Source organism: Microcebus murinus, chromosome 15 (assembly GCF_040939455.1).
Source record: "Microcebus murinus isolate Inina chromosome 15, M.murinus_Inina_mat1.0, whole genome shotgun sequence".
Classification (NCBI taxonomy): Eukaryota; Metazoa; Chordata; class Mammalia; order Primates; family Cheirogaleidae; genus Microcebus; species Microcebus murinus.
The window spans coordinates 76298908-76321529 of NC_134118.1; the positions used below are offsets into that span (position 1 = coordinate 76298908).

The following is a 22622-nucleotide window of genomic DNA, read 5'->3' on the forward strand; positions in this document are numbered from 1 at the left end:
CAGTAAAAATACATAATAAATCGCATACTTAAAATTATTCAATAAGTTTCAATATCCATTTATGATGAAAAGCTTAAGAAATTAGTGAAAAATGGAAATTTCTTAATATGAAAAATAGGCATCTACAAAAATGCATATAGCAAATATTTTTAATGAAGAAGTGTTGGAAAATATTGCTTTTAAGAATGGGTATAAGACAAGGATATTTCCTATAACATCTTACATTCAACATTTTATCTAACTGTCCTTGAATTGCTGTAAAGTCTAGAAAGCTAAATAATAGTAGTAATGATAGGAATAAATACATAAAATGCAATTATTCACAAAAAATGAGACTGTATATTGAAAAGTCAAATGAATCTGGAGCTAAACCTTTAAAATGATGAAATGAAATCAGCAAGGCAGCTTATATGATTTTATTATAATTATAATTTTATTTTCATTTATAAGAAATGAAAGGGAAATAAAAATATAGAGTTATCATTTAAAAGGGCATTAAGAAATATTGGAAACCCAGAATTAATTTCATTAAAAATATTCAAGAGCACTACAAAGAAAATATAAAATATTAAAAGTAAACTTAAATAAATGGAGGTACAAACCATGCCCGAATGGGAAGCATCAAAATTGATCTTCAGAATTATAGACACCTTAAAATCCTAGCTGATTTTTTAGTTGAAATTGAGAAACTTAAAAAAATGTATACGAACTGTTTGAGCAAGGTGCTGAGGAAAGTAAGGAATTCTGTGTAGAAGGTACCATTGGCCCTTCTCAACTCGGGTCTGACTTGTGCAGGTGCACTTTGCATAGGAGTTTTTTTTCAGTCAAACGCAGTTGACAATGCAGTATCTGAGGGCTGGGAGATCTGCAGGTGTGTGAGAGCGAGTTCTGGCATAGACAGGTTCCACAGAGCTGTCTGCAGCCATTGCGTGCACCTGGTCCGGTCTACATGTGGCCCCAGGTCCGGTCCCCGCGTGTGTCGGGGAGGATGGCGTGTCACATGCTACAGAGCTGGGCACCGTGCAAGCTGCAGGCAAGTGGTAAGGCAGTGATGATCACGTGATTGTGGCGTTGCTTTTGGAGAAAAATCTTTTAAAAAGTCTGTGAGCTTCTACCGAAAGAAATAAAAACAAAATATTATATAACTCAAGAGAGCAAACAGCCCACAGAATGGGAGAAAATTTTCACATCCTACACATCTGATAAAGGGCTGATAACTAGAATCTATTTAGAACTCAGGAAAATCAGGAAGAGAAAGATCAAACAACCCTATCAAAAATCGGGCAAAGGACATGAACAGAAACTTCTTAAAAGAAGACAGAATAATGGCCAACAAACATATGAAAAAATGTTCAACATCTCTGATCATCAGGGAAATGCAAATCAAAACCATAATGAGATATCACTTAACTCCAGTGAGAATGGCCTTTATCAAAAAGTCCCCAAACAATAAATGCTGGTGTGGATGCGGAGAGAGAGGAACACTCCTACACTGCTGGTGGGACTGCAAACTAGTTCAACCTCTGTGGAAAGCAATATGGAGATACCTCAAAGCGATACGAGTAGATCTACCATTTGATCCAGCAATTCCACTACTGGGCATCTACCCAAAAGATCATAAGTCACTTTATGAAAAAGACACTTGCACTTGAATGTTTATAGCAGCACAATTCACAATTGCAAAGCTGTGGAAACAACCCAAGTGCCCACCAATTCATGAGTGGATTAAGAAAATATGATATATATATATATATATATATATATATATACACACCATGGAGCACTACTCAGCTTTAAGAAACAATGGGTGATATAGCACCTCTTGTATATTCCTGGATGGAGCCTGAACCCACTCTACTAAGTGAAGTATCTCAAGAATGGAAAAACCAGCACCACATGTACTCACCAGCAAATTGGTATTAACGGATCAACACCTAAGTGGACATATAGGACATATAGGAGTAACATTTATCGGGTGTCAGGAGGGTGGGAGGGGGGAGGAGGGGATGGATGTATACAACCACAATGAGTAAGATGTGCAATGTTTGGGGGATGGACACGCTTGAAGCTCTTACTCAGGGGGAGGGGGGGCATGGGCAATATATGTAACATTAACATTTGTACCCCCATAATACGCTAAAATAAAAAAAATAAAAAACCAAAATATTATATAACTCAAATGCCATCTATGATCAAGAATTGGGAAGTATACATCAATGCAATTTTGGAAGGAATGCAGATAGTAGGGACTTTTTCTTCTTACCCAATCAACAGAAGAGTTGAAATAGATGATCATTAAATTGTGATCTGTTTCTCCTGCTGTGTGTCCTGTTTAAACTTCAGCGTTGGTAAAAGGCACTAAGAGGAACGTGAGTTTAATCAAAAAGATACTGAGTGCACCATTCGCTCTGCTCCACTGCAGCCGAGGTCTTGAGTTCACAGCGATGGACAAAATAATGGGACCCCGCAGATCGTAACGAGTCCACGCTGACTGTGCTCTAACAGAAGGCCCAGCGCAGGCTACACCACAACATGCGTGACTTAAGCGTGGTGGAGCACTCGTGACTCCACGCGTGACTTTTGCTCACCAGTCACTCTGCACTTGCAGCATGCAAGAAACTCAAGTGAGGGAGACGAGAGAGCAGAATCCGTCTCACCCAAGGTACGTCAACCACAGTCTCCTCTCGGGCTCTGTGCGCAGTCAGCCACGTGGCCCCACAGCTGGTCACGCGGCCCCTTGGGAGTGTGGTGAGCAGCTCCGTGCTCCAAGCAGGCTGCTCCCCTGCCCTGGGGAGCACTTATCACCCGGAAGCCTCAGCAATGAAGTGCAAATGCTTGTCTGGCACAAAGTATCAATAGGTTTTTTTGGGGTTTTTTTGAGACAGAGTTTCGCTTTGTTGCCCAGGCTAGAGTGAGTGCCGTGGCGTCAGCCTCGCTCACAGCAACCTCAAACTCCTGGGCTCAAGCAATCCTCCTGCCTCAGCCTCCGAGTAGCTGGGACTACAGGCATGCGCCACCATGCCTGGCTAATTTTTTTCTATATATATTAGTTGGCCAATTAATTTCTATTTATAGTAGAGACAGGGTCTCGCTCTTGCTCAGGGTGGTTTCGAACCCCTGACCTTGAGCGATCCGCCAGCCTCGGCCTCCCAGAGTGCTGGGATTATAGGTGTGAGCCACCGTGCCTGGCCAGTATGAAACATTAATAATGCAAACAGTTGTATTTCTTATAACTTACTAAAGTGTTATCACACACCTTATATAATATACTCATATATTTGATGCATATAGGACAAATAGTGTTTAAAGTTTTAAAAATAATATTTCACTTTATAAAAAATAGTATTTTCATAAAAACAGCCTTTTCAATTTAATCATTGTTTAACTTAGCTCGTTAACATGCAAAATGAAAGCATCACTTATAGGTAAATTGGCTAAGAAATAAACAATCTCCAAGGAGATGACCTTGTTAAAACAAAATTATTCACTGATGGCAAACTGTAAAAAGGAAGATATAAAACATGTGGCATCATCTATTGCTTTTTATCGGAAGGCTTGCTTTATTACTGAGGTCATGACAAAGACTTGAGTTACGTGAAGTATTTCGAGCCACTAATGGATATTTTCTCATTTGTGGACTTTAATTAAAAAGTGACATACATTTAAATGTTTCTGTATTGTTTACGTACATAATATTTGAATAGCAATAAAATGGTGATTAAGATAAATATACCTGTATTTTAACAATATAGAATAATTTACGTACTGTTCTTCAACATAACTTTTAAATAACACAGCATTTCTACAGCTCTCAATTCTCTTCGAATCCAGGATATGGAGTAAAAACTCATTAACATTTTGTTGTGCTTTTCCAAAAACTGTAATTATATTCTAATGCAATTTTAAATTAGACTTTTTACTGTGTGTGGAAGAAAGTTAGCTGGACTATTTAAATGATATTTAAACGATTTTCTGAAACGTACATATGGTGTTTCATGAACTTGAAAACTCATCACCTTGTTTTTTATAAACGTTACTCTTGCAAAGCCAGTCAGTTTTTCATTGTTTCAGATGACTGTCAAATGCACCCACCCTTGAGCTTGCAACTTCGTTTTTAGCTCCCAGTAATTCTCTTAATGGCCACTGCGATTGATTGTAATGGCAGGCAGGCCTCCCGTCTGTAGTATGCCAGAGCAGAAGCGGTTCTTGACAGCCGCCGGAATGGAATTCGTCTGATTAAATATGCACTATTCGATTACCATCTAACCTTCTCCAACCTCCACTGTCTTGTCTTTGACCATTAAAAGTGACTCTGCCCATCTACCCGCTACAATAATAATCTGATGGGTCTGCGTTGCTTTGCCTCTTCTATGAAATCAGACTGTTACTTTTGCTCTTTGTAGACACATGTGACCATAAAATTACCATCCAGCAGGAAAGAAAATCTACTGGAATGTAGTGCTATGTTTGCAAACTATATGGATTACAAAATGTATTTTCTAAGTATCTAACATTTGCCAGTACAAAAGAAGAATCTCAAAGAAAGTGAAAAAAAAAAAAAAAGGAAAAAAAGAGTATCACTGCGGTTTCTATTTAGCCGTCCATCCATTTCTCCAACCAAAGGTTTTAAAGTCCTGTTTATTATCAGTGTGCTGTGCTATGCAGATTATGCATTCATGAGATATGCTAAGTGTGGTTTAATTTGCCTTTTGTGAAGTGTCATTTAAAATACACACACACGTGCACACATATCCATAAAATATGTTCGAGTGGAAGAAAATATCATTTGGTGGTAACAAATGAGGCAAATGAGGGCATGGTTAACGGGTACAAAAATACCCCTGAGCAGCATGAATAATATCTAGTAGTCAGAAGAACAATTACGTGACTATAGCTAATAATAATTTGTTGAATATTTTAACTAAAAGAGTGAAATTAAAATGTTCCTAACACAAAGAATTGACAAATGCTTGCAGTGACATGCACCTTTACCCCAGTTATCCTAATTTGATCGTTACATATTGTATACCTGTAAAATGTGACATATTCCCCGTAAGTATGCACTATTATATATCCATAATAATTAAAAACTGAATATTTAAAAAACTTACAAAACAATACCCCCATCATAGAAAAGCTGGAACTGGTAAAATGAGTCACAGTTCAATCAAATTCGAGGTTGTGAAGAAATCTTTTCCTCTGAGAAAGGTTGGCAGTCTTTATAAAAACATAAAATTCGATGCTACGTATCACTCTTAGATATGCACACTGGTTGAAAGCGCATTAAACATCTCGATAAATTATGCAGAAGAACTTATTCAGATGTTCGTGTGTCTGTGTTCTTTAAACTCATTTTGCTTCATGCAACAAAACGTAGCACGGCAGAACGGCGATTCCCGCGCCGTGTCGTGGAGACTCGGAGGCAGAGGCGGCGGCCTCGCCCCCGTGTTTTCCTGAGCCGGCGACGGCTAGAGACGGACGCGTCATTTCTAGACGCAGCATCATCACTCGGACTTGGGAACAGATGAGAAGTGTACGTTCTGTTTTTCCATCACTTTATTAAATATGCAATTACAAGTGGTAGCTGTCACGGAAATATGATGCCTGGTGTTCAGAAGGAGACGTACACAGAGACTTTGAAAGCTATGCAAAGATTTAAAATGTACCTGAAAACATGCACTTGGAAGAAAGAGCTTTTTCACGTGCACCGTGTGAGTTTGGGGAGGTCGGAAGCACATCCGCGCCCTGTGGTGACGCCCCGCCAGCCCAGTGCCGGTCCCCTGGCGGTCACCCCACCCGTAGGCTGCGGTCCTGCCTCCAGCACCTCCAGACGCCACCGTGGTCGGGCATGGGCCTTGAAGGAGGCGGTATGGTGAGATGAGGCCACATGGGTGGCCCCGCTCCAACCCGACGGGTGTCCGGATCAGAGGAGAAGCTTGCCGCCTGCCAGCCACGGAGAGAGGCTGCAGAGAGAGCCAGCCTGCGGGCGCCTTGACCCTGGACTGCCATCCTCCGGCGCGGTGATGGAGTGGCTTCCGTCATTCAGTCCCGCCAGTCTGTGGGGCCTCGCTGCGGCAGCCCTAGAAAGTTCATGCGTGCCTTTGGGTCACGTGGGCCCGCGGTGTCCCCAAACCCAGGAGAAGGTCACAGTGCAAGGCCCCATCGCCCGTTTGCTGATAGCAGCGTCCCTAATCCCCGCTTCCTCCTGCAGGAGCTGCAGCGAGCCCCTCTTCCTCTCGGTTTCGTTGACGACTTAATGTTCTGGGGTTCCCTGAGAATAGAGGGTAGATGTTACAGTTGGAGGAAGCTCTCGCCTCTGATCAACGCTGCGGTGAGTCTGCATTTAACGAAAGGACGGAAACAATCCTGTACACACTCAGGCGAATTAGATAAGCGTCTCTCGTTGCTCTCCCCAGAAATGCAAATCAGTGATAACTCCAGACACGGGGCTTTAATAGCATTTGGGTTATGTCGTTATTAAATGCCATAGGCAACTTTAAGCTTTCAGTGCCATGTTCCATCGGTAGAAAAGATCAGCAGATATTTTAAGGCTCAGATACATTGATTCAGATGTTTTAGTTTGAAAAGTGTTGGCACAACCTAATATTCGTTCTCTTCCTATCCTCGGGACAGCAGTGGATTTATCTGTGTTTTGCAGGACATTAAATACTCCAACAAAGTTTGTCATCTTTAAGATGTTTTCCTGAAATGCCACTTTGTCACTTGGTCCTGTCCCTAGTTGCTCTTGCTTTTCTGAGAGACCTTTTTATAACCCAAAATGCCACTGGCTGTCAGAGTGTAATGAATCATGTATTACTGCTGCCCGCGCGCCTGCCTAGAAACTCATCCATTCAGCACGTTCTCTCTGAGGTCTGCATGAAATGCCCTCGGTACAGAGCACCCCCATCCTTAGGCTGATGCTCAAAAAGCAAATTATTTATGATTCACAGAGTTTCAAAGGCACTTGTGAACATCAATATTCTTTAATGACTATGGAAATTGTAGCTCATGTTTTAATAAAACCGTGTGATTTATAGCGATGCTGAGGACTCATGCTTTCACTTTCATAATTCATCGCTTAAAATTTTTAGTGTAACTTCAATATAGAGCACACTCAGACTGAACTAAGCCCAGGTAAGGAATAATTCTCTAAGATATGTGTGTGTGTGTGCACGTGCGTATTTTATTAGAGAGGATTTGGAGAGCAGCTTACCTGATTTTGCACTCTTGTGCAGAAGAGACCTGACTGTTGCGTCTATTGACAGCGCCTACTCCAAATCCATCTGTCTATCGGCAACAATGCCTAGAGGAGTTTTTAAACTGAATTTTTTTAAGAAAAAAAGTTTAAAATAGCTCAAACCTTCTCTGGAATGAGACTTGGGTGCATTTTACTCTGTAATAAAACAGTTATGTGTGTGTAAGCCTGTGCACACACAAACATATGTATGTGTGTGTATACGTGTATAATACACATTTACATACACCTTCTGCTTTAAATTTCCAGTTCATCTTCATTTACCAAGTGAAGCTTCTAGAAGAGCACTATCATCTGAATGTTTGTGCCCCGCCCCCCAGATCCTGATATTGAAATCCTAACCCCCAAGGTGATGGTGGTGTGAGGTGGGACATGCGGGAGGGGATGAGGTCACGAGTTTACAGAAAAAAACTCTCTGGCGTACCTGCAAAGTGTTCAGCATCATTTATTTATCATCCAGGAAATGTTTGCTGATTCTCTAATTTATGGATTCTGTGTGTTTTGTTGAGGTGCTGTCTGCCTCGAGGCAGTGAAGGATACATTTTTAAATTCTGCTTCGGGAAAAACTCGTGTGCTGGGCTTGCTGTTAAACACACGGCTCACGATTGAACAGAATGTGGAAACTGACGTTTACATTAAAGCTCATGAACATGTTCTTGGGGAAGTTCAGGAATCTGTCTGTCTGTCTGGTTTTCTTTCCTTGTGCAGTGCCGGTTCTGTGGACCACACACACTGTATTCATTGTCAGCTGGAAAAATCTGTGCTTCATGCCATTTATGCTGTTTTTATACCGGACGATGTTTGCTAACTTTCAGTGAATTTGTTTAAATTACTACATACCTCTCCTACTTCATTTCTCAACAACTGAATTATAAATAAATAAATTACAGATAAAACAATGCACATTTTAAATATGCTTAAAATATTTTCTGGAATGAATAGTTTGCATATCACAGAAACATGTTGTCTACATGTATTGGCAGCCTTAAACTGTTCTCATTCTGTGACCCAGTAACTCCGTGTTTAAGGTTTTTCAAAGGAAATACAGTGATCAGAGCCAGTAATAACTTGTTGAATGAAAGTTCGTCCTAGTTCTTTTTATGATCATCAAACTGGAAACAATATACACATTCAGGGCGCACAGTACTGATTGTGGTAGTTTTTAACAAGCTGTGATCTATTCACGTAACAGAATTTCCGCGTCTACCAGACACAGTCATGCCTTGCTTAACGACAGGGATGTCGTCTGAGAAATGTGCCGTTGGGCACTTTTGTTATGTGCGAGCACCGTGGAGCGCACTCACGCCAGCCTAGACGGGGCAGCTGCCACCCACCCACCTAGGCTGGCCAGGTAGCCGAGCGCTCCTGGGCTGCAGACCTGCACAGCATGCCACCGCACCGAGTATGGTTCACAACTGTAGCACGGCGATGAGTATCTGTGCAGCTGAACATATCTAACCGTAGGAAAGGTACAGTGAAAATATGGGACAGGGCGTTTACCATGAACGGAGCTTGCGGGACTGGGATTGCTCTGGGCGAGTCAGTGAGCGGATGTGAAGGCCTCGGGCACCGCTGTTGGCCAGCCTAGCCTCTGTAGATACTGTGCACTTAGGCAGCACAGAGCTCATGCAAGATATTTTTTCTTCAATAATAAATTAACTTTAGCTTACTATACCTTTTTTACTTTATAAACTTTAAATTTTTTAAATTTTTGACTTTTTATTTTATTTTTTATTTCAGCATATTTCGGGGGTACAAATGTTTAGGTCACATGTATTGCCCTTGCCCCAACTCGACTCAGCTTCAAGCCTGTCCATCCCCCAGATGGTGTGCACCACACCCATTAGGTGTGTATATACCTGCCCCCCTCCCCACTCCCAACCGCCCCACGCCCGACAAATGTTATTGCTATGTGTGCACTTAGGTGTTAATCAGTTAAAACCAATTTGCTGGTGAGTACATGTGGTGCTTATTTTTCCATTGGGACACTTCACTTAGTAGAATGGGTTCCAGCTCTATCCAGGAAAATACAAGAGGTGCTGTATCACCATCGTTTCTTATAGCTGAGTAGAACTCCATGGTATACACACTTTATTAATCCACTCATGTACTGATGGGCGCTTGGGTTGTTTCTACATCTTTGCAATTGTGAATTGTGTTGCTATAAACATTCGAGTGATGAATAAATAATACAGCAAAATTTAACTGTGTACCTGTAGCATACCTGTGTGATAACTCTGAAAAAAGAGGATTGCTGGGTGAAGGGTTGGATGCATTTGTAATTATTTCTTTAAAGAAACTTCAAACTTTTATTCGTTTTTGAATATTAATGCAGCAATATAGCACACAGTTTAAAAGGAAAAATGGTAAAAGTGAGTTTCCTTCACACCACTTCCTGCCATTCATCCAGTTCCCCTAACTGAAGATCATTCTGTTATGTTCGTATACATCCTTGTAGAGATATGGGACGCCCACGTAAACACGGATGTGCATGTGGATATATGAAGAAAAGTTCCTGTTCAGTAGGTTTTTGGTTTTCTTCTGCACATCCTTGAAGGGGCGCTGGAGACCATGCCCAACTGTAGAGACATGCTACATAGTATGATGTCTGCTGTATGTTAGATACAACATTGTATCATTCCACAAATTATTACTTTTAACAAAATGAGCCAGAGGAGTATGAGTTTGGAATGATTGTCAGCTGAGGAAATTGCACGTTTGCAACTTGCACAGGAAATAGGTCTGCAGTAAGAATGTCCTCTAGGCAATGTAAATAGGTGATTTTTTTTATATTTTCAAAATATTTTCAGAGCAAATTGCTGAAATCGAATGCCATATTTTAACATTAGTGACTCACACATGATGCGTTCTGCTACTGTTTATTGTATAGACTATTTTAAAGAATATAATAATTTGTAAATAATATTTTTTAAAAACAAAGAGGAAGCTAAATAGTGCAAAATGTCAAACTTGCCTAATAGTTGACTTATTACAACAGAAACATGATATTATTTTCTTAAATATTTTACATATTTTAAATAATTTTAATATTATTTTCTTAAATATTTTATAGTCTTTCCCAATGGCAAATAATACAGCCCATTCCTTTTCTGTGCTTAGCAAATATAGAGGATAAAACTAAATAAGGAGCAACAGCGTGCATTTATACACGTGCCTTCCTGTACGTATTGTGAGTGTACTCCTGAGGGGTCATAAATCACAACATGTTATGATAGGTATGGCCAACGACACATGTATACTGCTCATTTTGGATTTTCAGCCCTTTGTGCTCTCGGATATGCCACTACCTTACCATGGCAAAGGCGCCGTCCCATGACTGTCCTGACCCAGTGCCTGCGTTGTTAACAGTAGGAATCCGCAGCCGCGAGTCACACTCTCCTCCGGAGTGAAAGCGGAGTTCTGCTAACCGTCCTCCTCTGTTAAACAAAATGCGACCGCTGTGCTACATCTTGCTGTCTTCGAAGCAAGTAATTGTTTTTTAGTTTTGAAAAAGCTGCGACACAATTAGTCCTCATATTACATTTTTTTACTTTTAGAAGTTGTTACCTTTCAGTTCATTGGAATGCCTGGAGAAATCTCGCTGCAGTGTGCTAAGTCGTTACTCAAGACCTGTGTGTTTTCTCTTCGTTTTTAGCGTGCGGCGACCTGGAGTTCAGGGAAGTGGCAAACAGGCTGCGGGACTGGTTCAAGGCCCTCCATGAAAGCGGGAGCCAAAACAAGAAGGCAAAGGCACTGCTGCGGCCGGAGAGAAGCAGTGAGATTTCTAACTTTGATATTGTCTTTGAGGTTTTATCCCAGTGAACCACTTAGAACAGAGCACATGTTTCAGTGTTTATCCACCATGGAGCCAGGGAACAGAAATCCCACACCTGCACTGTTTGTCATGGAAATAAAGCATTTGGGCAAACCGTGACGGTCAAAAAAGAAATGTCATCTCAGAAAACATTTTGCTTGCAGTAGAATAGACAGAATAGGAATATTTTCCAGTGTTTCAGCCAAGTGGCAAAGAGTAGAATAATGCGGGAAATAAAGGAAAGAACTTTGGAATACTTAGATTTCTAGAGAACACAGCGAGACTCTCCCAAATTGTAGCTTTTTTAAGACTGCTTTGCCGAAGTCTCTAATTCGACCCTGTGTGCACTAGACCAAGTAAACAAAACACGGAAGAAAAAATGCGATAATTACAGAATATTTCCATCACCTGTATGATTTTCCAAAGACTTTTTTAGAATTCCTTGAAAATAGGACATAAAAATCGAAATAGGGCACTTGTTACATAATTCTATAAACTTTTCACTTTATATTATTTTCATTTGCAAAAGTCATTTTTTTGTATTTAATGCATATAAGAAGGATGTTGAAACATGAGCTGAATCGTTCAAAGATCGAAGTCTTTGCTCTAAAATACGAGAAAGGAGGAAGGGCAGCAATGGTGAGCACGTCTCTTAGCTGACAGAGAAGTGACAGTGTGACCTTCGTGGCTTGTGGTGACCTGAGCCACCCACTCTAGCCCTCAAAGTGCAGTTTCACACAAAGTCACAGAGTGAGGTAACAGCCATCTGTGATCTGTACTTCCCCAAATTCCTTGCTTGCTTTCTTCACATTAAGGAATTGTCTGCAGTCTCAACCTGCTGTAGATATGAATGCTATGTATGTTCTTAAGGAATTTAATATAAAAGTATAATTAAGCTATTACCTTTAGAAATAATAATCATCTTTGTGTGATGACTGTTCATATAGCTCTTCTTAGGAATTTCAGAAAGAAATTACAGTGTTTTCCCTGTTCTGTAGAGGAGTTTTTCAGGTTCATTTTGGGATGAATTAGTTGCATTTTCGCTAGATGTAATTTGTTTTTGATGCCTTGCAGATTGAACTTCTTTAATAGAAATAATAATTAAGTATATTTGCCCCTGTATTTATAAATAAAGTATGTCTGGGGTAGGGAAAAGGTTTCTTCCAGACCCTTACATATCAACTTTTTAAAACATAATTCATGTTCACACCTGTCCTCCTAACACTCATACTAGAATATTTTTATTTCTTGCTCTCGAGTTTGCCCGTAGAGCTTGAGCCCAGGCTCTGATCCCTCCCATCCCGCACACGCGTGAAGGGAACGTGCACCGCGCTCGGCCAGGTGCCCGGTGGGTTGTACAGACTCATAAGTGGTATTTCCCTTGCTGGATTTTTCCGAAAATCCTCGAGAAGTGCTGTGAAACTCTCTTAAGACAGTAGACCGATGAGGAGAAGTCCCTCTGGAGTTGAATGTATTTGCAGAGTGGACCCCAGCGTTATCCACACTGCTGAAAGCGAGGCCAACTCGCAGTCAACTCCGGAAGGAGGTTACCCGTTAGAAGGGAGGTGACACGCCCGTAGGCAGCTCCACAGCAGCGAGGCCGCAGAGCACTGGCCTGCTCTGCTCTTCCCGCCGCTGCCCGGCGTGAACGTGTTCACCAGGCCGTCTCCCCTCTCTTCCACACGAAATGCAAGCTTGGTGAGGCCAGGAATTTCCCTCCGGGGAAACCCCAGCTATTAGAAGTCTCTGCACATAGGAGGGTCTAAATAATAATTCGTCTAATAAATAGGTTGATACCTAATCGCCAATTATCTAGACACCGTCCTGGCGTCAGAGTGGCGCAGCCGTCTGTTGCTGCTTTCTCGCAATTACCGAAGGCCACGCAGCTTCCAGAAGGGCGAGACTCTGACGGTCTCAGGGTTGGAGTGAAGGGGAGAGGCAATGGAGAAGCGCTTCTTTTTTAGAAGACAATGAACTTTGAAGTAGAATACGGTTTTATGAAGAAACGGGGCCTTGCACGCCTCATGCACCGGCTATCAGATTAACATTGCTCTGTACCTTGCCTTAGTTAAGTGTCCATATCTTACTCTCCCACCAGAACACTTTAGAACGTGGTGAAAATAGTAGGGTCTTTTCCTACTAGTTATTTTAGTCATTATTCTCAACTCTCAAACACAATATGATATTAGCCTGAGATTTTAATCAACTAATTTTTATCACAATCTTTTATGTAAAGAATTGGACAGTCATTACTCAAGAAGAACTGATTTTTATTTGCATCTTGGATAGTGTAAATATTTCATAGTTAAATGATTTGACAAAAAAATGGTCAAGAATGTCATAGATTCAAGAAATCAAGCAAGTTGATAAAGTCTGCCATTATTTTTTTTAACAACTTAAGTCTACTGTTATCAAAAAAATCGGGCTTCTTGAATGTAATCCATTTGGATATATTTTAGAGCTACCATTGAAAAGTAAATTAACGGCCATAGAAAAGCAAGCAAGACGGCAAAAATCTTAAAGTGTGTTTTATAGTAAGAAGTTGAAGGAAAAGGAGCTATTTAGCCTCTGATCTATTATCATTACCATTAAAATACTGGTTTGGCACTTTTTTCAGTAAGTACCTGTTGTTCCTATTATAATCTATATACGTTGATTTTGACTTATTTAAATCTTCAAAAATGACATAACAGAAATACTATACCCAGCCAGGCTTTTAAAAAATATGGTTGTAATTGAGAATATGTACTTCTTTGGAAGTGATAGTATATTGATCTTCCCTTCATCAACTTGAGAGGTGTTAGGACATTCGAGAAATCTTCAGATTAACGGTCTGACTCAGATTAAAATAATGTTTTATTTTTTGCTTTACACCAAATGTTCTCCTCACTCAGAGAAAGTGATAGAATTACTTAAGCCTCCAGGGTAAGTGGATACATTCCAATTTCCTACCAAGATATTGCTCACTTTGTGTCCTGCTGTCTTCACATCCAGAGGAAGATTGAATGTGGAATCAGACGGCTCAAAACAATGCCTCATTTTAATGCAATTAGGAGCCTCCTAGGTATGCCAGGGACTCTGTGTTTTGAAAACAAAAGATTTAGAAAGAGTAGATAAATTTTCTTTTCTCATTTCAAGTAATAAAACAAAACATCCAGATTATTGCCTATTTGGTTCTAATTATTGAGACATCTGGCATTTTCTTCTTTTATTTTATAATTCTGTGTAATAAAATGTAATTATACACATTAGTCTTATGAAGGTATTATCTTAAGATTTAGATATTTTGATTTTTCAGAAATTACATATTTTGTATTTTGAAAGATTAATCCTATGTAGATCAAAAGTATAATTGTAAAATAAATGTAGAGTGAATGATGTGCTGTAATGTAATTGTTCATTACATTATTGCATCCTGGGTAGTTACTCAGTTGGATCCGCTAGGTACCAAACTTTGGTTGGCTTCTTTCTTTAGGAACTATGGTTTGGTTAGTAGTTTTGGTTACAGTTGCTCTGTTCTTTAGGAACTATATTATTCTAAACAATGAGAATATTATCGTTGACAATTTTGGAATCATGAACAAGTAGGTTGCTTTTCTCACTGAGCGAGTGAAATGTTTCCATTTTTATTACATTCTGTTTTCAATAAGTGAATACCTTGATTTCAAAATAAAGCTATATTATTATATAGAATGTTGAACCAGTTTTAACCCGTAATCTGAACTGTCAGGAAAGAAGACAACATCAAAGAGGTTAAGAAAAGCTATCTACAGAAAATAAGACAAAACAGAGAATTTTATAGTGTTACAAAGATTTACGAAAAATTTATAATTTTACAAAGAAAATACAGGCCAGGAAAAAAATCCCTAAAATTCTTTCTCTATATTTGTATGATAATGTCACATTGTCACACTTTTTTATCCCCGTTGTCAACTATGGTGAAGCACAGATATAAAGCGCTAAATATGTTCTGAATAAATTATTATAATAAAACAAATTCCAACAGGTGGTGAAATTATAAATTTCCCAAGCCCCCAAATCTCCTAGAGTCTGTCCCTATTTACTTTTTAATCCTCAATATCCATATCTTTATTTGCAAGTATTTTGATAACTCACAGTATCACAAACTAAAACTATCAAAATAGATTTTGTGTAACTAGATTGGTGCCAGAAGCTTTCTAGAAATTAATTAATTCTCATGATTATTCTCAACATAAAATTAGTTGCTACATGTGAGAGAGAATTCCACTCATAAACATTTAAACGGCTCTCCTAACCCTGCTGCCAAAGATTAAATCCTTTGGGTACTCAGTGTTCAGAAGTCTCCATGTCTTCAAACACATCCTTTCTTCTATGCTAGTTAACTGAGTTAATAGTTTACTTTAACTCGTAATGAGTGGAAAATAGGAAATAAGATGAAAACTACGCTGGCTAAAACATTTAAAGCCTGCTGAAACCTGAAAAGTAAAAACTGTTGAAAGCAAATATTTTTAAATCATACAAAACACTGATCTTGCATCTGATGCTATTAAGGGTGAGCCTTACCGAGTTTGGTAGCTTACCTGGGTAAACAAACCGTCTTTGACAGTACGTGGCTTGGATACACCTCTCTATACCCCTCCGTCCAGGGCACCCTGCCTCCCAACGTAACACACGTGCGCTTGTAAAAATTGCCTTGAGTGGAGTGGAAGACACAGTAGCTCTGTAAATCACGACAGTTTTTCTTTCTGTGATCATCAGGTTCATGTGAAATATCACAGTCACCATAGTTCTACCAAGATACAGGGCATTATTACAGTTATCACTGAGTGTTAACTATGCTCTTGCTAAAATGATACTTTCATTTCCTGGAATGAAAATTAATTTTAGTTTTTTCATTAATAGGATATTATTCTTTAAAAATATTTACACACGTCTAATAAGATATATATCATGATACACTGTTTCCTCAGAAGAAGCTTGAACAAACAATAAAAGAAAAGAAATAATGCATGATTACAATAGTAACTGCCACTGAATGAAGGGCTAATTAGTACCAGATACTTTTTACCTAATTAATTCCTGTAACTACTCTGAAAGGCAGATATCAGTGTATCCACTTTGCTTTGAAACAGTGTGCTCAAGGTGGACCTGAAGCCTGCGTCTCTGACTAGTCAGTGGGTGCCTTGTGCCACTGCCTGCCACGCTGGTTTTTTTTGCTTTCTGCGTACGACATCTTTCTTATTTCACTTAACCGTTTTCTGACTTTAGGGTTCGATACCAGCATCTTGCCAATCTGCAAGGACTCGCTTGGCTGGATGTTTAACAGACTCGACACAAACTACGACCTGCTGCTGGACCAGTCGGAGCTGGGCAGCATCTACCTGGACAAGAACGAGCAGTGCACCAGGGCCTTCTTCAACTCCTGCGACACGTACCGGGACAGCCTCATCTCCAACAACGAGTGGTGCTACTGCTTCCAGAGGCAGCAAGGTAAGACCGGACGCCTGGGGACGCACCCGCCGGCCTGGCTGTCACGTGTCACAACGTCTGTCCTTCAGGATTAAGAAAAAAAAAAAAGTACTCTATGCCCCACTCACTTCAGTAGTTTTTTTCTAATTCCAGTGTTTCATGACAGAGCAAGTAAGCAGCGTGTTGAACACAATAACTCTACCAGAGATGCACAACATGCTAAATAAGATGAAACATGGTAATTAATATTTCATATTAATGCACTTCATTATAGCTTCCATTATTAACCACCAACAAGCACATAGAGATGCAAGAACATAGATATTAAAAGTAATCATTAAAATTAATTTGCTATCTGCTTTGCCCACGGTGTAAAATAAATGGTTTTTTTTTTATCACTAGACTGTGGACTTTTAATGTTCTATTTTGTGATCTTATTAAATGAGCTGAATGAACCAGGGCATTCACCACAAAGTTATTTTTACTCATTTGATTTTAAAATGGCTTAGTCTTTGAAAGTTTTCAAAGTGGCTTGGCCTTTTAGAAATTCACTAGCAGAAAAGGTGTCGTAGTCCTCTGGGAGAGTGAAGAGTGGGAAGGGTGCTAGGTCTTTGCCCAGCCTTCTGCGTTGGGAAATGCAGATGCAACGCAACGTCGGAACCACGCTCACAGAATGCATCGGATGGTCCTTGTACTGAGTGTGTGCACGGAGGCAGAGCCCCAAATCTCCTAGTGTAATAAAGTTTCAGGAATCTAGGTAAACAGTGCAAAGTATAATTTTCATGCTAATCTAGACAAAAAACTAGGAATCAGGTTAATGTGGTAATGCCTGCTACAGTCGATGCTTTTCTCAAAATCTTTGACAGCTAAGAGAATGAACACGGCACCTTAAACTATAAAGCAGTATAAAGCAGTTTTCTCCCAAAGTGTTAAAGCTTATGTAACCTTTGAAGGTTTACTCTCTGAGATCATGTAGTACATGGAAGAAATAATTTAATACACGGTACCCAAGTTGATAAGAGTTTCCACAACTTCTCTAAAGCTCAGGAGAGTTTGGCCCAACTCTTAGCTGACCCTTTATTAATTTAATATGGTAGAAAAGATACAAAATCTGCCAGGGTGACAGAGAGGGCTGGTGAGATCGCAGTGCTTTGTTCTTACGGATTCTTTTAGGCCAATCACTAATTTCATGAAAAAGTGTAACTGTTAAGTTATAGGCTTTTTCAAATGTTTCAGAGGGAAAAAGTGATTTAACCTAAAATAAAGAACCAAATTTGCAAATTTGTTTCCATGGCTAATTTCATGAACTCATGCCAATTAAGCAGTACAAAAGGGACATGATTGTAATTTGTACAATTCTTTCAGTGATCCTGAAAGAGCAAGTTGGAGGGTTACTAATTTGGGATTTTAGTTGCCTTAAGTGTTAAGAATGTATATTAATAAAAGTATGTCTAAGCCTCCACTTAAAAAAAAAGCAAATCAATTATTACATTAGATGCTGTTTTGTTAAAAATCCTGTTGTATAAGATCAAGGAAAGAGAGAAAAGTAGCATTCATTCAGCTGCATCTAGTCTGTTGTGCGCATGGACCATCGTCACTCCAGTGCCCTGTGGAAGCCACCTTGTCCCCTCTTACTCTGAAGGACTAAAACTTGCTGATCTCAAAAACTTCCGGTTTCAGAGCGAGCACGTGGGGGGACAGGGAGTCGAGATACGAGTCCCTGATTTCTGTCTCCAGGTGGTTTTAATTCTGTTTTCAGAGTTGGGAAAGTGATAGTATATAAAAGGCCACGGAGACCTCCCCGTGCAGCTTGTTGGGGAGTGGCAGTCAGTGCAGGCGACGTCGGCAAGCCTTGTTTCCCTCAGCATCCGTCCAGTGTTTGTGCTCAGAAACGCGATGCAGATTCATGGCATTTTAAGAGCTTTTTATGCATTTGATCTACAGAAGCAATATCGAAGCGTGGGTCATGGAGGATTAATTAATTTTGAAATAAGTGTTTTTCCTATTAAAGGAAAGATATTAAACACAGAGAATTTGGTATTGTGGATATATGAAACTTCTAATATTATTTGAAATAAATCTAATAAAGTTTTTCAAGTATATCCACTCTGTGAGAGGCTATATGACCCATCCAATATTAAGAAGAAAAGTGAATAAGGATGGTGGCTCAGTTGGACAGAAGTTAGAAGCTGCTTTGCTATAAAGCTCCAGGCGTAATTCATGTTTTAGTGCGGGGCAATAGTAGCCCTCAGAGTTGTGCAGTACACAACCTGTGCACCTGTACGCTGCCTACCTACAGATTCACTCACAAACCTCCATAATGCCCACTTTCTTTTCCAATTGGATTATAAATTGTCCATATACATTTGACAGCTAATAAAAATATATTTCTTAGAAACGACTACTTGAAACTATAAAAAATACTTTTGTTTTTTAGTAACTAGTGTAAACATACAGATATTTCTTATTTCTGTCCCAGTGACATTTTATTCAGTTCAAAATTGCATGAGTAAATAAAAATTCATTATTATGGCTGTATAAAAATTTATCAATTCCTAATAGAGATAATGTGTGAATGACTCTAGTGTAGGAATTTGTCTTTTAAAATACAAAATACAGAAAAATGTTATTTTCAAAAAATCTTGAAATTTAGCCTGTAATTTTCATTCCTCTTTTTTGCTTGTTATTAGCTTAAAATAATTAATTTACTAGTGATTAAATTAAATCTTACATTTTTATTAATTTATGATTCTCATGCAATTCTTTTTTTTTTTTTTTTTTTTTTTTTGAGACAGAGTCTCACTTTATTGCCCAGGCTAGAGTGAGTGCCGTGGCGTCAGTCTAGCTCACAGCAACCTCAAACTCCTGGCTCAAGCAATCCTCCTGCCTCAGCCTCCCAAGTAGCTGGGACTACAGGCATGCGCCACCATGCCCGGCTAATTTTTTGTATATATATATTAGTTGGCCAATTAATTTCTTTCTATTTATAATAGAGACGGGGTCTCGCTCTTGCTCAGGCTGGTTTCGAACTCCTGACCTCGAGCAATCCACCCGCCTCGGCCTCCCAGAGAGCTAGATTACAGGCGTGAGCCACCGCGCCCGGCGATTCTCATGCAATTCTTAAGCAAAATAAAATCAGAATTTCCCATAAACTTAAAAACACTATTTGGTAATAAACACATTAGGGGAAATAAATCTTGAGATACAAATCTGCGCCTCTACCGTACGCTAAATATTCGTACTCTGAGTCCAGACCTTAATGCAATTAGCTGGGTTACCATGCTTTCATCTAGACCAGTCCTTTGCAAGTGGGTGTAAATGATGGATGAAATTTCAACTAAGTGCTCCAAGTAAGCCCAGTTAAAGGCCAGACTTACAGAACTGGCTTATAAATCACTTAAAAATAGTTTAAAAATCAAATGTGATATGTAGTTCCTAATTGGTCATGATTTCTCTTGAAATTCTAAAATGTTCCCTTACCCAGAGCTGTGGCCCTGGGAGTCGGCTTATCCAATGGGGTCATTAATCAGAGTCAGACTCAGACGTACCTGGACTTTCAGATACAGACTCAAACGTACCCGGATGTTCAGGTAGCAAACACATAAGAAAATGCTACTTCTACTCCACTATACATTGCCCATAGCAACTAGAAGATAATACTGAAACTTCAGCTGCAGTCTTTCTTCTTGGCTCTAAGATGTCACATTTGGATCATAGTAAAATTTAAAATGTCTATTCCTCAGGACCGTACAATGCAACTGGATTCCTGTTCCTTTAACTCGAGTCATGAGATTATCCAAGAAAAACAAAGGAGTCAGTTAGATCACTTTCAAAGTGGAGTTACCATAAGGTAGTTATTCAGGATTTTCAAACAAATTACCTTTGCTTCACATGTCAGATTCTGCAAGAGGAAACATTTTTGGTCTTGCACATAAACTATTAATATAAAATGTATATTAAGCACCTTATCTCATTACTTTATTACACTTGTTTACTTAACCTGCGATTTAGGGATTGAATATTTTGTGGTCAGTAACACTAAACAATTTCAGAATTGTTTGAATTAATAATACGTTGCCTTTTCTCCAAGAAAGATGTCTTGCAGGGCAACAGGAGCTAGTTTATTATTTTACTGATTTAACGGTTTATGATGCAGGTTTTATGTAGCAAGAATTAACAACAAGTTTCTAGAGTATGACTATGAAATGCAGTAAACTGCTGTCAGATGAGCCGTCTCTTGGGTATCCAAGGAGAATTGGTCCCAGGACCACACACGGATACCAAAACCAGTGGCTGCTCCGGTTTATTATATGAAATGAAGTAGTATTTGCCAATAACCTGTGAACGTCCTGTGAACTTTAAATCATCTCTACATTATCTAAAATACCTAATGCAATATAAATGCAGTGTAAATGATTATAGTGTATTTTTATTTGTATTATTTTTTGTTCTGTTGTTGTAATTTATTTTTATTTTTTGAATATTTTTGATTAGCAGCTATTCAAACCTGTGAATGCAGGAGTTCCAGATATGGGGGGCCAACTGGACCTACAATAGTGATAATACAAGGCTAATTATATTGCAGCTATTTAGAATTTTACGTTGCTCTACAAATGTCCTCCTTTTAGTGACTGAATTGAAAAATAGGCAGAGACTTATCTCCAATTTGGTTTAAATGTTTTAAGTTTATTTTTAAAATAATGGTATCTCAGAAATCATTGGATGTTATGTCTTGTTTCTACATTGAATATATGGGTGAAACTAAGAGGAGGAAGGTATGTTAACATTATACGCTATTATAATTTATGATGGGACTGCTGACATCACTTGAAAGAAGCATTAACTTCTTCAGAGTTTACTTCTGGAATGCAGAGCATTTCTCTGCATCAGAAACTTTTAAATGAGGGAGGAGCATGATCAGCTGCTTGAGCAGCAACCGGATTTACATTGCTGAACTGACCTTTTTTAAGTAAATGGTAAGAACTATTTTCAATCATGCAAGTATTTTTATCCACTTCAATCATTCTGAGGAAAACCAAGATGGTCTATTAATATTAATAATTAGGAAAGTACCGTGTGTTCTCTCTTCATTTTCTCTCTCTCTATAGAGGCCATTAAATATGAAATGTCTGATTTCTAATCAAAAGTATAGTTTATTCTATCTCAAACAAGAAGCAGTACAATTAATCAAAGTGTGCACCCAAGCCGTCGACACAGTTCTGCCATCATAACGGTAAAGAAGCCTGGAGAGCAAGTGGTGATTATATCACGCGAGGCATTGCCCACAGCTTGTTGAGAATTGAGTATTTTCCCCTGCAAGCAGTGGTCCAAAGCCTGGAAGAAGTGGTAGTCAGTTGGTGCAAGGTCTGGTGAACACAGTGGACGACAGAGGGTTTCCAAGTCCAGCCTCTGCAGTTTGGGCAGCGTTGTCTGTGAGGAGCGTGGTCGAGCCTTGTCTTGTAAGCGGATTGTCCTGTCTCTAGTGCCCAGTCTCAGCTGCCTAATCACAAGCACCCTCGTCATTTCATCCAACTGGTTGCAGCAGACGTCCGCTGTAATCGACTGACCAGGTTCCATGAAGCTGTAGTGGATAGTGGCAACGCTGGACCACCCACGAGATACCAGTAGCTTTTTCTGACGAATATTTGGTTTTGTACTGTGTTTTGACACTTCATCTTTATCCAACCGTTGTGCTGAATGCTTGCCATTGTCAAAAAGAATCAATTTTTAATCACATGTAACAATACTGTGTAGAAATGGTGCACCCTTATGCCGTGACAGCAAACAAAGGCAGGCTTTGAGGTGATTTCTCTTGGCACTCCTTTAATTCATGCAGTGGCCACCTATCCAGCCTCTTCACCTTACTCATTTGTTTCAAATGGTCTCATATTGTTGGAATGGCAACGCCAGACCTGCTGCTAATTCACACGTAAGTTGAGATGGATTCACTTCCACGACAGCTTTCAGCTCATCGTGATCCATCTTGGTCTCAGGTCACCCACCCACGTGGCCCGTCTTCAAGATTAAAATCACCAGAACCGAACTTCTCAAATCATGGATGAACTGTGCATTCATTAGCCACATCCGTCCCAAACACGTCCT

At 39.5% G+C, this 22622-nt stretch overlaps 1 protein-coding gene across 2 annotated transcripts in view; it reads left to right on the plus strand.

Moving 5' to 3' along the window:
• The window catches only part of SPOCK3 (SPARC (osteonectin), cwcv and kazal like domains proteoglycan 3), a 324864-nt gene that overhangs the window by 294473 nt on the left and 7769 nt on the right, over nucleotides 1-22622 (plus strand). For both annotated transcript variants that reach the window (XM_076010748.1, XM_076010749.1), the window contains 2 exons: nucleotides 10911-11030; nucleotides 16320-16541. In XM_076010748.1, coding sequence (XP_075866863.1) covers nucleotides 10911-11030; nucleotides 16320-16541 — 342 coding nt within the window. The remainder of the gene's footprint in view (nucleotides 1-10910; nucleotides 11031-16319; nucleotides 16542-22622) is intronic.